At 33.8% G+C, this 14,526-nt stretch overlaps 2 protein-coding genes across 3 annotated transcripts; one reads left to right on the top strand and one right to left on the bottom strand.

Annotated features, from left to right (window-relative positions):
* The first annotated feature begins 6,039 nt into the window (after positions 1-6,039).
* On the top strand, positions 6,040-7,702 carry LOC127138354 (uncharacterized). Of its 2 annotated transcripts, none has more exons than XM_051064784.1 (6): positions 6,040-6,479; positions 6,560-6,682; positions 6,756-6,914; positions 6,998-7,170; positions 7,262-7,367; positions 7,457-7,702. In XM_051064784.1, the coding sequence occupies exons 1-6, from the start codon at positions 6,246-6,248 to the stop codon at positions 7,484-7,486; spliced, it is 825 nt and encodes a 274-aa protein (XP_050920741.1). In that variant the 5' UTR covers positions 6,040-6,245; the 3' UTR covers positions 7,487-7,702. The 2 variants fall into 2 exon arrangements, with proteins under 2 accessions (XP_050920741.1, XP_050920740.1); XM_051064783.1 differs by having other exon boundaries at positions 6,043-6,479; positions 6,557-6,682.
* A 72-nt stretch (positions 7,703-7,774) lies between these two features.
* On the bottom strand, positions 7,775-11,638 carry LOC127138353 (uncharacterized). Its single transcript, XM_051064781.1, has 6 exons — positions 11,144-11,638; positions 10,318-11,001; positions 9,038-9,487; positions 8,513-8,685; positions 8,220-8,403; positions 7,775-8,079 (listed from the first exon to the last, which is right to left on the bottom strand). Exons 1-6 carry the CDS (start codon positions 11,546-11,548, stop codon positions 7,987-7,989), a joined length of 1,989 nt encoding a protein of 662 aa, XP_050920738.1. The 5' UTR covers positions 11,549-11,638; the 3' UTR covers positions 7,775-7,986.
* Between the last annotated feature and the right edge of the window lie 2,888 nt (positions 11,639-14,526).

A 14,526-nucleotide genomic window follows, 5' to 3' on the forward strand; every position in this document is an offset into this window, starting at 1 on the left:
CCCTTTGAAGTTCAAGATTTTCTGAAATCGATTCGATCATAACTTGCCAACCACACATGGGAATTGAGAGTTCTAGGACTTTTTGGAAATGGGAGAACAAGATCTTCAACTTTCATGTTGGGCAAAAATTCATTTGAGGCTTGTATCAAAATGTAGGTTTGAGGATCAAGACTTTCCATTTATGGCAGGTTTCAGTTACAGGCCCAGTTTCCATTTTGGGAAATTTATGATCTGGCTTCAATTTCTTCCATGATGGTGTTTGGCATGATGTATGATGACTATTTGGACATGAATGAACTCTCATAAACCAATTCCAATCATCCAATCACTGATTAAATGGACAGTTGACCAACAGTTGACTTTTAGGGTTTCTGACTGATTATGCATTGACTGATGACTTCCAAACCCTAATTCCTTGAGGACTTGACTTCAAATGATGTCTCAAGTTGTATGGACTCTTGATTATTGACCATGGTGCCCAAATTCCACAAGAATGACCACCATCCACTGCTTTGACTGACAGTTGACTTTTTTAGGGTTTTTGACTGTCTGGGCATGAACTGCTGACCTCTGAGCCCTTAACCCTTGACCAAAATACTTCAAATAGACCTCCAAGCCATGTGAACTTGTTGGACAAACCCCAAGGCCTTGATTCAATGAGAAATTCTTTTGCTTGCTTGGTTGACTGATCAGGAGATTAGTTTGACCTAATTCTTGATTGCTTGCTCTTGAGGCAACTGAGGGACAATGCAAATGCTATGCAATGGATCATGATATGCTATGACCTAATGTGAAAATGTACGTATAATGGTAGGTGCAAATTTGAGGTGCTACATGGGGGCCTCCATAGGTTGAGTTATGGCAGTGCTACATAATATTTCTTGCTTCCTCACCTGTAACACACCTATGAATTAAAACATCATGACCAATCTTAAACAGATATTGTTCATGCCATAAATAGGATTAGCCTCTTTGTAAAAATTCTTCTTTTGTTGCCAAGTGTAATCTTCAAACGCATTCTTTATAGCTTTGTAGTTAGCTATATCTGCAACCAATGTATTTTGTTAGTTTCCATCAAGTGCTCGTCCGGAAATTATTCAGTGATATTCTTTTTCTTCTTAGTCACTTCACTATTATCCAAGCTTGAGAGGTGATCAGCTACTACATTTTCAACATCCTTTTTATCTTTTATTTCCAAGTCGAACTCTTGCAACAACAATATCCATCTGAGCAATCTTGGTTTAGAATATTCTTTAGTGAAAAGATACTTTAGTGTTGCATGATCTATGAAAATAAAAACTTTGGAACTGATTAGATAAGAACGGAATTTTTCCAACGTAAATATTACTGCCAACAATTCTTTTTCAGTGGTGGTATATAGTTCACCTCATTTTCATTTTAAACTTTTTTAGCATAATAGATTACATGGAAAAAATTTGCGTGGTGTTGCCCAAGAACTGCTCCAAACGCATAATTACTCGCATCATACATAAGTTCAAGGTAATTTCTCAATTAGGAGTGACAATTACAGGCGCAGTGACCAACTTCTCTTTAATAACAAAAAAAAGAATTCAAACTATTATCATTAAACTCAAAATCGTTCTCTTTCATTATGAGGATGCAAAGAGGTTTTCTAATCTTTAAGAAGTATTTATAAAACGTTGGTAATAATAGGTGTGCACTAAGAAACTTCTCACTCCTTTCACATTTATGGGAGGGGTAATTTTTCAATGACCTCTATTTTCGCTTGATCTATGTCGATGCCTTTCGATGGGATTTTTTGTCCTAAGACAATACCTTCAGTTACCATAAAATGACATTTTTCTCAATTTAAAACTAGGTTTGTTTCAACACACCTATTCAAATTAGTATTAAGGGGATCAAGACAACTATCAAAAGTATTACCAAATACAGAAAATTCATCCATAAGTACCTCAATGGAGTTTTCAATCATATCAGAAAAGATGGAAAGCATGCACCTTAAAAAAGTAGTTGGAGCATTGCATAAATCGAAGGGCATCCTACAATAAGAAAAAACTCCAAATAGGCAAGTAAAAACGGTCTTCTCTTTATCAACAAGATCTACAAAAAATTGATTATGTTCTGAATACCCATCTAAGAAACAATAGTAAGCTTGACATGCTAATCTTTCCAACATCTGATCCATGAAAGGTAACGGAAAATGATCTTTTCTCGTACTTTGATTTAACTTGCAATAGTCAATACACATGCGCCATCTGGTAACTGTGCGAGTCGAAATCAACTCGTTATTTTCATTTCTGACAAAAGTCATACCTCCCTTCTTTGGAACTATAAGAATCGAGCTCGCCCAAGAACTATCATAAATAGGATATATCATACACGCTTCAAGTAACTTAATCACTTCCTTTCTCACTACTTCCTTCATGGTAGAATGTAATCTTCATTGAGGTTGAACGACAGGTTTGAATTCTTCCTCAAGTTTGATCTTGTGCATGCAATAGGTTGGACTTATTCCTTTCAAATCAATAACACTTCAACCAAGTGTTTCTTTATTTCCTCGTAGGACTCTCAAGATCTTTTCTTCTTCCAAAATAGAGTGTGAATTGTTAATAATGGCAGGTTGCGATGGTTTCTCCCAAGAATACATATTTCAAATATGTTGGAAGCTCTTTCAATTCAGGATGAGTCGAACTTTTGATCAAACTCTTCTGCTCCCTACTACATAACTCTTAAATATTTTTGGTTTTTCTTTCAACTTGGGTTGCTTGCAACTGAATTACACATTCGGTTTCTTCTTTATTAGACTCATATTCAACAGCTTCAATGGAATTCACAATAACTTTGTTCATTGGTGACGATGGTGACTCATCTACAACTACTTTCTGAACAATTTCTTCCACTACATCAACTCTATAGCACTAACGATTTTCTTTTTAATGTTTCATGGCTTCAAAATGTTAAAAACAACATGTTCTTTGTTGAATCTCAAAATCACTACTCCCATCTCAACATTAATCAAAGTTCCATATATTACTAAGAAAGGTCTTCCTAACAGTAATGGTATTTCATAATCTTCTTCCATATCGAGGATCACAAAGTCAGTTGGGAGCAATAAATCATATACTCTCACAAGAACATCTTAGACAACTTCATATAGATAAGTGATAGATCAATCAGCTCATGTAAGAGTCATCTGAGTTGGTTTTGGTTCCCTACAATTCAGCTTCATCATCATAGATAAAGGCATTAAATTGATACTAGCCCATAAATCACATAGTCCATGACCAATCTTCAATGGACCAATATAATAAAGAATAGTAAATCTACCTGGATCAGTTTACACTCTTCTACTAAAGCAATATTCTCTTCATACTCTTGTTTACGCTTTCCAATTAAGAGTTCTTTCATGAATTCTTTGTAGACTGACATTTTCTTAAGATCTTCACATAATGGAATGCTTACATGTATATTTGTAAGCATTTGCATAAACTTCTTAAAGTGACTCACTTCCATTTCTTTCTTTGATTTTTTCTTCAAGATGGAGTAAGGTGGCTTGACATAGTATGATATCTTTAGGTTAGTTTCATTTAAGATTTGTTTCTTATCTATTCTCATAGGTGATTTTTGATCTTTGAGTTTATCAAGAGTATCCCCATAACAGAGTATTCACTTGATTCCTCACTTTTTTCTCCCTCTGATTTTTCTCTACCACTTTTTCAACTACTTCCTCTTCTTGACCTTTCTTCTCACCCTCACTTACTTCTTTTGTCTCACCACTAGCACTAGATATTAAAGGTACCACTCTATTTTTAAACATAATGTCTTTGCAACTATCATTCTTCAGGTTGTCTATAGTATTCCCGCCAAAAAAACCACGTGAACTAGGTTGTTCGGCTAATTGTATAGATAACCGACCAATTTGAATTTCTAGATTTTTTATGAAAGCTTCGGTGTTCTTGCTCATAGTTTCCTAATTATTATTTACTTGCTCGAGACTAGCTTAAGTCACTTTCATAAATTGAGCTAGGGCTTCTTTAATTTGAGATGGTTTCCTTTATTGTGGTGCTTGAGAAACTTGTGGAACACCTTAATTTGCATTTAGAGTTTTATTGTTGCTCCACTTGAAGTTGGGATGATCTTTCCAGCGAGGATTGTAAATGTTGAAATAATGATTATTCTTCTAAAAATTTGCATATTTAGCCTTAGAACTCACTCCTTTTGGTACACAATTTTCATTGGCATGCCCTTCTTCGCAGAAATCACATTGTAGTGTCTGAACCTGGCTAAAATTGATTGAAACAATAGTGGCACCTGCTAATTGTTTTGAAATCACCTTTAGTTGAGCTAACATTATGGAGTATATACATCCAGTTCGAGTGCACCCTTTGGTTTGACTCCTCTTTCACTTTGTGAGTGATATTCATTCTGACACATTTTCTCTATCAATTATTTCACCTTATCTTCATTCTTCATCTTAATGGTACCTCTAGTTTAGTCCTTCAAAAGGATTCTTGCTAGAGCTTTTAGACCTCTTGTAAAATGTTGTAGTTGTTCCATACTGCTCATGTTTTTATTTGGGAATCTTCATAGTAATAATTTGAATCTCTCCCATGTATTAGATCAGGAATCAGCATTACCTTGTTCAAAATATGAATATTAGCTCTTCATTCCACAAACTGAGTGTTCGTGAAAAACTTTTCCACAAATTTGTCTTCCAACTCCTTACATGTTTGAATATTATTGTTTGATAAACACTGTAATCAATTTGTATCTCTGTCTGTTAGATAAATTCGAACAACCTTAATTTGATATGATCATCAATTACTCCATTTAATTTGCACATCGAACATATCTCATAGAAGCGAGTCAGATGCCCCCACAAATCTTTGATAGCTTATCCTTCGAACGGGTTATCTCGCAAACCTGAAAGAACAAAATTATTAATATCAAAAGTAACAGGGTTAGCATGTTGAAATCCCAAGGAAATAAGCCTAGCATCAGTCTTCATGCAGTAGCCTCCCATCGTTTGTCTCGATGGCATAGTCATTTATTCTTTCTCTTGATCGCTTAAGTTATCAGAGAAACAAGAGTTTTCTCTTCTTCTAGTTTCCCTTTACCTCGTTGTGCTTTTCTATTCTCTCTGAATTGCTCTGGCAGTCTTTTCAATGCTTGAATTCAATGGTATCAGTGTCAAACTTGAACCTCGGATAATCAATCAGAAAATACCTTAGTATCATTCTACCAGACAAAAGCTGAATAAGAATTTAAAAAATAGAACTAAAAAAATAAAATAAAATAAAATAAAAACGTAGCACAAATATTGCCTTTTTGAAATAATTCAACAATCTCTTGCAACGACGTCAAAAACTTGATAAACTTTTAGCAAGTGTACTAAATATTATCAAAGTAATAAATAAATTTGTATCCATAAAAATTATTTTATCTTAACAAAACGATGGTGTTATTGAAAGTAATATTGAGGATTTTCAAATGTTTGGTTTGAAATAATAATTTCATAAATAAAATTTTATTGGAAATTTAATTAGAATAATGACGATTAGATTTTGTTTTGAATCCCATGTATATCACTATTGATGTTGGTGTCTAGTTATCATAGGTTGATTCCTCCGTTATTACGACAATTTAATTTAACCATTATACTCGATCCTTTAGTGTATAACTTATTATTCTACATTACACTCCTTAATCTTTTAGGATAGTTGACTAGTTAAAACCGATAATATTCGGTAGTTAAATCTTAAATCACAACTTATAATTTTTTATCTCTAATTAATTATTAAATTGAACAGAGAATACATTACATGAATGAACGAATCATTTTTAACATACACAAAATAAAAAAAATAAAAAAAAAAAATCATGTGCGCTGTATAAAATACAATACACAAAATTGATTTTTAACATTGCGCTTGTAAAGTCCGCTTAAATCTTAATCATTGCATGGGAGAAGAGAAGATAAAAATGATAAGTATGTTTAGGTACAGTACACGCAAAGTAAGCAACAAGAAATAATAATATCTATTGAGAAATCAAAACAATCTTTGGCGGCTGAAAACCATTCATACAACTAGTGGTTATGTTTTTTTTTTCTTTTGGACCATAACAACTAGTGGTTCTGTTTCACTCATTCCTTTTCTTTCTATTGTTTTGGCCATCCAACTTTACATTTTTTTTTCCAATTTCTCTGCTTCTTAATTGATTATTTTGAAGGAAGCAATATCATATTATATCATGGTTCAACCATGTTAACAGTTAATGCTCCAACAGTTATTATAAGCTCTCATTTATACCGACAAGACTCAGCTTCCACGCAGCAAGCGTACAAAATCAATTATGTTAACTTAGTAAATTTCATTCCTGCTTTTCCTAAACCTAATGGAAGTTCTTGTAGCAACATATTTCATAGTTCATCTTTCTCTTGGATATGTGAAAAGCAACACAAGAGCGTTCATAGTATATTCCATCATAAGTGCCTGGTAATGGATACCTCAATTCTTTATCTACTTTGGTCTATTTGATTTATTAATGACAATTATTCCTTTGGTCATTGCAGCAGTGTGGGTTACATGATTCAATTTCATCCAATGATGATGAGTACCGTTCTTCGCGCAACATAGCCATCACCTTGTTTAAGCGTTACAGGAATTTTGCTGATCGCGGGGGAGGTGACAATCTTAAGGTATTTCCACTACCTCTATTAAGTATATATTTACATTCAATTGGAAATTTCTTTTTAAAGAATTTTTTTTCAGGAGTTCATCACTGCTGGAGTGAGTGCATATGAACTTGGGTGCACTGATGAAGGGTTAAGGAAAGAGCTTGCTGATATGAAGGACTCTGGCATTGAAATTGAAGCAATGCAAAGTTATGGTGGGAGCACAAGCTTGAAATCTAAAATCTTCTCCCACGAGGTCAGTATCTGTAGTTTGGAGCTTAACAATTATATTCAGCTAGATTTGAGTTGTCTTGTTTGGCATGTTTTTGTGTGATGCAGATTGATGAGTGCATTCTGTGGTTAAGCATTATATTTATCACAATCTTGTGTACACCCCAGCTAACTATTGTTAGATGGTCATCAACACCTTCCGTGTCGGATGAAGTGAGAATTCAGTGGAAAGGATTTTGTGCTCTCATAGCAAATGCATATTTTATGAAGGGAATGGCTTGGTAAGAAGAATGAATATAGGTCCTAATTGTTGCACAAATGAATATGAATCTTAATAGTTCCTACTTGCTTTGTTTTTTTCTTTTATTGAAGGCTACCTGTAAAGACTCTTCAATTAGAGCAGACGGCTGTGATGGATGAAGCTGAGAAACCATCCGTTGTTGCTAGTAGAATGCGCTTAGTCTTTAGCACGCTTGAGGTCAGCATCTGCAAAATTTATTAGCATAACAACTACCAAAGCCACTCATACAAAACATGCATATGATAAACTTGAATTCATTGTTGCAGGTAGTGAGTCCGCAGTGGCCAAAAGTGTAGAGAACCAGACCCGGATAAACTTTACCCAACACTTTCGTGTAGAGAATTAAACATGAAAGCAAAGAAAAAACTAAATAGTCATGTACTAGTATTTTTCTACTTCCTGTAAAGAAAGGAACCATGTATTTTTCATTTGTGAATATTAATGACTTACACTATAAAATAAGGGGGAAATAATTATCAGTTTTTCTCCATATAAGAGCTGATTCATTTTAACTTTAAACTTCATCACCCCTATCATTTTCCCTTCTGCAACTAATAATGCCTACAAAAGCAGCATGACACCAATTTCATAAAACTCTTTTTAATCCACTGGCTCCAATGTATAAGAATATATTACAATACATTTAACAAACTTATCATTACATAAAAGGTTTGGAGAGAGAGAGGGAGCTCTATTCTCACTTGAAAAGGAAAATCAAATTGAAGTCTAGCTAGCCTAATGAAAAATAATATGGTCAAAATTGAGCTCCATAGCCATGGTTTTAACTGTAAAGTTGTCACAAATCTAGAGAGGCAGTAAATTCACTAGCATCTTTAAGTGTTTTCATAGCACTCCAATAGACAGCAGTAGCTTTTTGTGATGTGCCCATCTGCATGATCAAAATCCAAAAAATATTTGCATTATATGATTTGGATGATACATTATCCATTATGCACAAAGGTACAAAAGAAATTCAACAAAATAATTGAAAACTAAGCCCAATTAAATATATTTAGACAGTTTTGGTACCTTGGCCTCCATGCGATAGTAATCTTGCCACAAGCCAACATTTTGGTCATAAGTTGCAAGTGCAGATTCATATAATTTCCTGGCATTTGCAAGACTATCTTTATCTCCTTTTGAAGCAAGGTCTGTTTCCAGCTCAATACACTTCCTATATAATGCAAGGCCAGGATGTGGTAAAGCTAGAAATCTGCAATGAGAAATAGTTGAGGAGTTATGATGAATACAAGATAGGAAAACTCATACAGCATATTATGGCAAATAACACCCAGCACTGATTCCACTTCCACAGCACATACCTTTTATAGGTATCTCTGGCCTTGTGAATTCCATCTTTTTGAAGTATGAAACCTACAATGGTAGAGGAAAGGGAAAATCCGCTTTCACTACCACCATCTCGGGCCAAAGGAAGAAAAGAAATCTCCACTAGTTTATCAAAGTATCGTCTTTTACTTGCATAGAACTTAAAGGCCTGTATTGAGTTACAATTAGAAAGATGAACAAATTTAGGAACTTTCAAACTAATCAATGCACGTTTAATCTCTAACAAAGAAAGCACCATATGTGAAAAAGCAAAATTGCTCAAAAATCCAATGACCAAGGAATAAGAGGCAGGCTGGTGCTTTAAAGCTCCCACCATGGCTTGGTCAGGTGACGGTCAAACCCATTACAGATCTATTGTAAACAGTCTCGCATTTGCAAGAGGTTGATTATTGAAAGCTCCCAACATTTGTTTTTTAATTCCTTTCACAGGGAGTACATTTTATACAAGACATAGCACCGCACTTTAAGGAACAAAAATAAGGTAAGTGTTGACATCATACCTTCTGCCACAAGTTCTCTGATTTTGAAACAGGGACTTTGGTCAAAATTTGTCTAAGGAGTTCAAAAAGGTATAACAAATCAGTATCACTGGGCAACAAAGAACTTCGTGTGATGCATGAAATTTCTATAGCTATCCTTAATTCCCATAACTGCACAGATTCTGCAAGTTTTCCACTGCAAAGCTTTATTACCAGTTTCCTGGCCTCAACTAATTTTCTCAATTGCAAATGTAGGGTGACATACTTGCAAGCAAGATATTCAGTAATGATTCCCATGCTTTCAGCCCTTTCATATACTGAGAGGAGATGTGGTAAAAAGTTCTCAGCATCACCCGATAACCCGGTTAAATCGATTTCTTCATCTTTAGGAGCTACAATATCCGATAGAAAACTTGCATATAAACTAAACATAGTCCCAGAAGGCACACTCATCAAAGCCTCCTCATAAACCTACAACAGAACAGAACCCACGGTTTCGTTAGTCAATATAGGCACAAAAGAACAAATAAATAAAAAAGTTATAAAAGATATAGATTGAAAATTAGAATGCACAGGTGCATCTAAATTGGAAAATAAATTCATTAAAAAAATATTCTTAAATAAAATATGATGGTTATTCATCTTCATTCATCTATCAACTATACCAAAAAGTTAAAAAACCATATAATCAAATTTAGTGTCTTTAACCCTCTTCTTTAATCATCACTGCTTCGAAGTGTCCAAGATGTGTGTGTTGAAGCAAAGAGAGAAAAAAATATTTGAGGAAACTTGTGTAACATGTGTCGTATGAGTGGCGTAGGCGTGTCTGATACTAGATACACCTAACCCCCAGAGGTGTATGTCCTTCATAACAGCTATCTAACCAATTGTATACTTACACTGGATAAATGGGATGTAATTAAATAGTGTTTTTAGCCCTCTCCATTGATCATCACTGCTTCGACACATCATAAAAACCCCTAGAAGTGTCTGAGAAGTGTCCAAAGTGTATTGAAGGAGATTTCGGGACACTTGTGTTACATGTGTTGTATAAGCGTCGTCCGCGTGTTGGACTCTGGACACACCCAATCCCAGAGGTGTATGTGCTTCATAGCAATCTAATCAATTTTATACTTAAACATTGGAAAAATGGGATTACCATAACAAACTACACTAACATAACATGATGAATTTTCCTAGTTTTATATTAAAAGCATTCATCCATGAACCCCATCCACCATAAAAACATATACCATAAGATAATGAGCCCAACGGGTTCAGTAATTTCTACATATTCATACCTGAATTGCTTTTTCCACATGAGGAATTTTAATTTCTTGTCCATTCTCAAGCACAGCTTCAAGATTGCATTCTTGCCTCGCAAGCCAGTCCCAAAATTCTGGTTCGGTTGAAAAATCCCTCTTCATGTCATACAGTACCTCTTTGCACATATCTTCATAATGCGACAAGTTTGTTCCCTCCAATATTTCAAAAAATCTCTTCCTAAGATTAAGACTCGAAGGAACAGCTTCAATCGCTCCACCATAGACAGTTCGGAAAATGTTCATACCATGGTCAGCAAATAGTTCCTGATTCATCTGAGATTCATCTGGTTCAACATTTTCTCCATTGTTATCCTCTGGTACAACATCTTCTCCACTGTTATCCTCTTTTTCATCAAGGGTCATAAATAACTCTTTGTTTTCATCTTTCCATTGCTTCTCATCATCAGTTCTAGGATCACGAGTTAGTGTTCCCTTATCCTCACCCAAGGCAACCTTCCTGGCCTTTAACTTGTTAAGATACGTGAGTTCCATCCGAAGATACTCCACCCAAAGGTCTTCTGATGTTGGACAAAATCTAAGACCTTCCTGCATTAAAGCCCGAGCAGCCACCACATTCGAGTTTTGATCAAACTCCCAAGCTGCAGCATATATCCAAACCCCTGCAACCTTCGGGTGCAACCTAACAAGTTTTGCAAGTGCCTACAAAATTTCAAAAGCAAAATGTTGAAAAATTCTACTAAAATTAAACAATAATGCAATTTCAACTCATTCTCTTTGAAAATCCAATTCTCGATTGAGCTAGGGTTTCTAATAAGGAATGTGGATAAAGAAATGATGTTACCTTCTTCATTCTGCCATTTTTCCTGAGCTTACAGAACTCAAGATAACGAAACCAGAGATCAATATCACCCTTATAACGCTTCAAAGCGAGTTCATAGATATCGATAATCCGAATCAATCCAGCCAAATCGGATTTGGATTTTCTCAAATTCTTGTTCCCTTGTTTCTTCAACTCACGCGTGACCGATTTCTTGCGGAGACTGCGGAGGGCGTCGAGCTGTGTCTCATACTCTATGTACGCCACGAAATCCTCCTTCAGGGGAGAAGGTCTCTTTAGCCTGTACTCGAATTTTCGCCTCTGTTTGACGATCTCGGCGATTTCTTGGCGGGTGAATATGCCGCGTTGCTCGAGATCTTCGAGCTCGTCGACCATGCGCTCCAACTTGTATTGCACTATGTCAGCCATGACGGACGGTTACGATTGCAACCACCGCCGTCTGACGGAATCTGTTTAGGTTTAGTTTGTGATAGAGGTTGGTTGAGAAGGGAAGTTATTTTTGTTGACAGGTTTAAGAAGGGTTTTTGATTTTGTTGGGCCTGTCATATTATTGAGGCCTATACTTTATTATTCATACTCTCTTCAATTTCACTTTTACCCCTGCATTTTGAAAATAATGCGATACTTAACTTCATATTTAGTCTCTTAAAATTATTATGTTACTCAAATTAATTCTTTTTATTAAATTTTATGAATAAAACGTTAAATTTTGTATAGGTAGCAATGATTGTTTAAATTATTTTATCTGGTATGGTTTTTTATTTATTTATTATTTTTACTCAAATACTTGAACCCCTAACCGTTTGCTATGAAAGAAGATGAGAAAGAAGAAGAAGGAAAAGCAACTCAACATACGAAAACTTATGAAGAGTGAAGAGAGGAAAGTAAATTGCAGTTGGGACCCACCTCTATTTTGTTTCCTCGGATTGAGAGGAAAGTGAAAAAAAGAAATACACATTTTGTTCATAAAGACCAAAATAACCTAATTAATATAATGTTTTTTTAAAACAAATATAAAAGACTTCTTTCTTGTTTATTCTATATAATTTATTTATATATTAAAAAATAAATAATATCTATACATATACATTATATTTGTATACTATTTTATGTGTATTAAATTATTTATTGATACTTCAATATTTTATTTATATTAAATAGGGATATTATTGTTATTTATTAAAAAAATTATTTTATTATTTGTTCATATTTCTTTCCTTTCATTTTCATTTCTACTAAACAATTAAAAAAAACATGTCATTGTTCTTTCACTTTCATTTTTATACATTTTTTTCTTTCACTTTCACTCCTAATCCAAATAAAGCATTAGGATCTTCATTTCATTCTTTCATCAACCACAACACTAATCACTTTCAAAGATTCTTTCCCTCTTTTGCAACACAGTTTTTTTATATTGATTCAATTTCACCATCACAAATCTCTCACACTTTCCAATCAAACTGGTACATTTTCCTTTTCGTCTTTCAAATTTTAATTTTTGATATTAATATTGTTTATTTTTTTATTTAGGTATTGTGTCATGTTGAAAGTAGAGAAATCGAAGAAAGATGTAATTAAAAAAAACATAATGTATTTCGGATCTATTGGTGAAAGTTGTTAATGGTGGTGTTCAAGATTCTACGCACAAAGGGATCTCAATGGAAATGTGGGGTTTGGGGATAATGTATCGCGGGTTATCCTTTACTATTATAGACTTACTTTTAAATTAATTTGTGAATTTACTTCTTGTTATGTATTTGTTGTCATTACCTCATCAAATGAATTGTTCTTATTCCTCTTTTGAGAGATATTTTTTATGCATCATATATATTTGTTGTTTTAGCTTCAAATTGGCAATGAAAAATGTATAGAAGAAGGGGGAAAACCCTGTAGCAGCATGAAAAGGTTCAAAATTTTAAAATTTTGGAAGTTTTGTATTTGTGAATTCAGTTATTGTATGTTGTGCTTTGCTTTTTTATATAATTTTTTTTTGTTGTTAATTATGTTTGAGTTTTTCAGGGTTAAGAAGTTGACAAATATGGCAGCGAAATGAGATATTGGTGTTCTCTCTAGGGTTGTTAAGGTATTTGGATTCTTTACTAGTTCAGTGATGAACTCTAAATTGGGGAAGAAGTTATTTAGTCTTCTTCCCGGAGAAATTGTACTTTTTACAACTGATGGATTCAATAAGTTAACTTGTATTTTGACTTTATTAGTTATTTGCTGATTTATTGTTCTTGACTATTAAGTATTGGTTTATTTCTTTTTTCTAATTCTTTGGCTTTTTGCATATGATGTTCATATAAGGTGTACGATGTTGCAAAAATAGTTTGAAGGAATGTTATATCCACTTTATTAGTTGTGACTGTCATACCCCAAAATTTACTCTACTTTTTTTCACCTGCCTTATGGTTTTGTTCATTTGCATACATTTGTTGATATGAACATGCATTTAGGTCATTCACCAGCATTTGCATGTTGTAACAAGTTCAAGAGAAAGGTTATGTAATAATGAATTTGTTAAGTTTAAGTGGACTCTTCGAGTCAAATATTATTTGGTAATTATTCGGGTTTATTTTCTGTATTACTTGTGGTGTGGATAATCTCATTATTTGAGATTCATGATTATCAGGGGAATTGAAATTATCGTCACTTAATTTGGAAGTTTGCTTGGATTCAAAAGAAATGGCAAAGATAGAATAAAAGGAATATTTCATTCATTTATTAGGAAATAATGTATTACAATGAAAGAGGATAAAAAAACTACATCTTTTTGGTATATTTAACTTTTTGATCAAACTGTTGATTTTTTGGTCATATAGATGACTTTTTGCTCAATTGTTGACTTCTGCTCAACTGTCGACCATTGACTCGATTTTGACTTCTGAATTTTCAGACTAATTCTACAAGCATTTGATCAAGGGATTCATCATCATTCATCGTAAATGACTTGTTGTCATGATTATGTCAAGTATTAATTTCCAACAAATTCTATCTTTTATCAAGTTTCACTTCAATTCTTGTTTTTCAACACTTTTCAACATTGTTTCAAGCCAAAAAAATTCAGAATTTGATTCATGAGTGCTTATTTTCAACACAAAATCAAAACACTTAAAATCATGGGTTAAGTCACTCAAAATTCAAGGCAAAAGTGGTGAAAAACCAAAAGTAAAAGCATTCAAATTCAAATTAATTACTAGTGACTATCATTGGTCACTAACTACCTCATTTCTCACGATCATTAAATTACCCAATTAACTCTTAAGTATCAAAACAAACTAACACAAAACTTCCAAACATACACAAAACTTCCAAACAAACACAAATCTCAACTTCCATTTTTTTAGTCAATCCTAGTCACTCTGAATAATTAATCTTATGGTTGA

The sequence above is a fragment of the Lathyrus oleraceus genome, chromosome 4 (assembly GCF_024323335.1).
Source record: "Lathyrus oleraceus cultivar Zhongwan6 chromosome 4, CAAS_Psat_ZW6_1.0, whole genome shotgun sequence".
Lineage (NCBI taxonomy): Eukaryota > Viridiplantae > Streptophyta > Magnoliopsida > Fabales > Fabaceae > Lathyrus > Lathyrus oleraceus.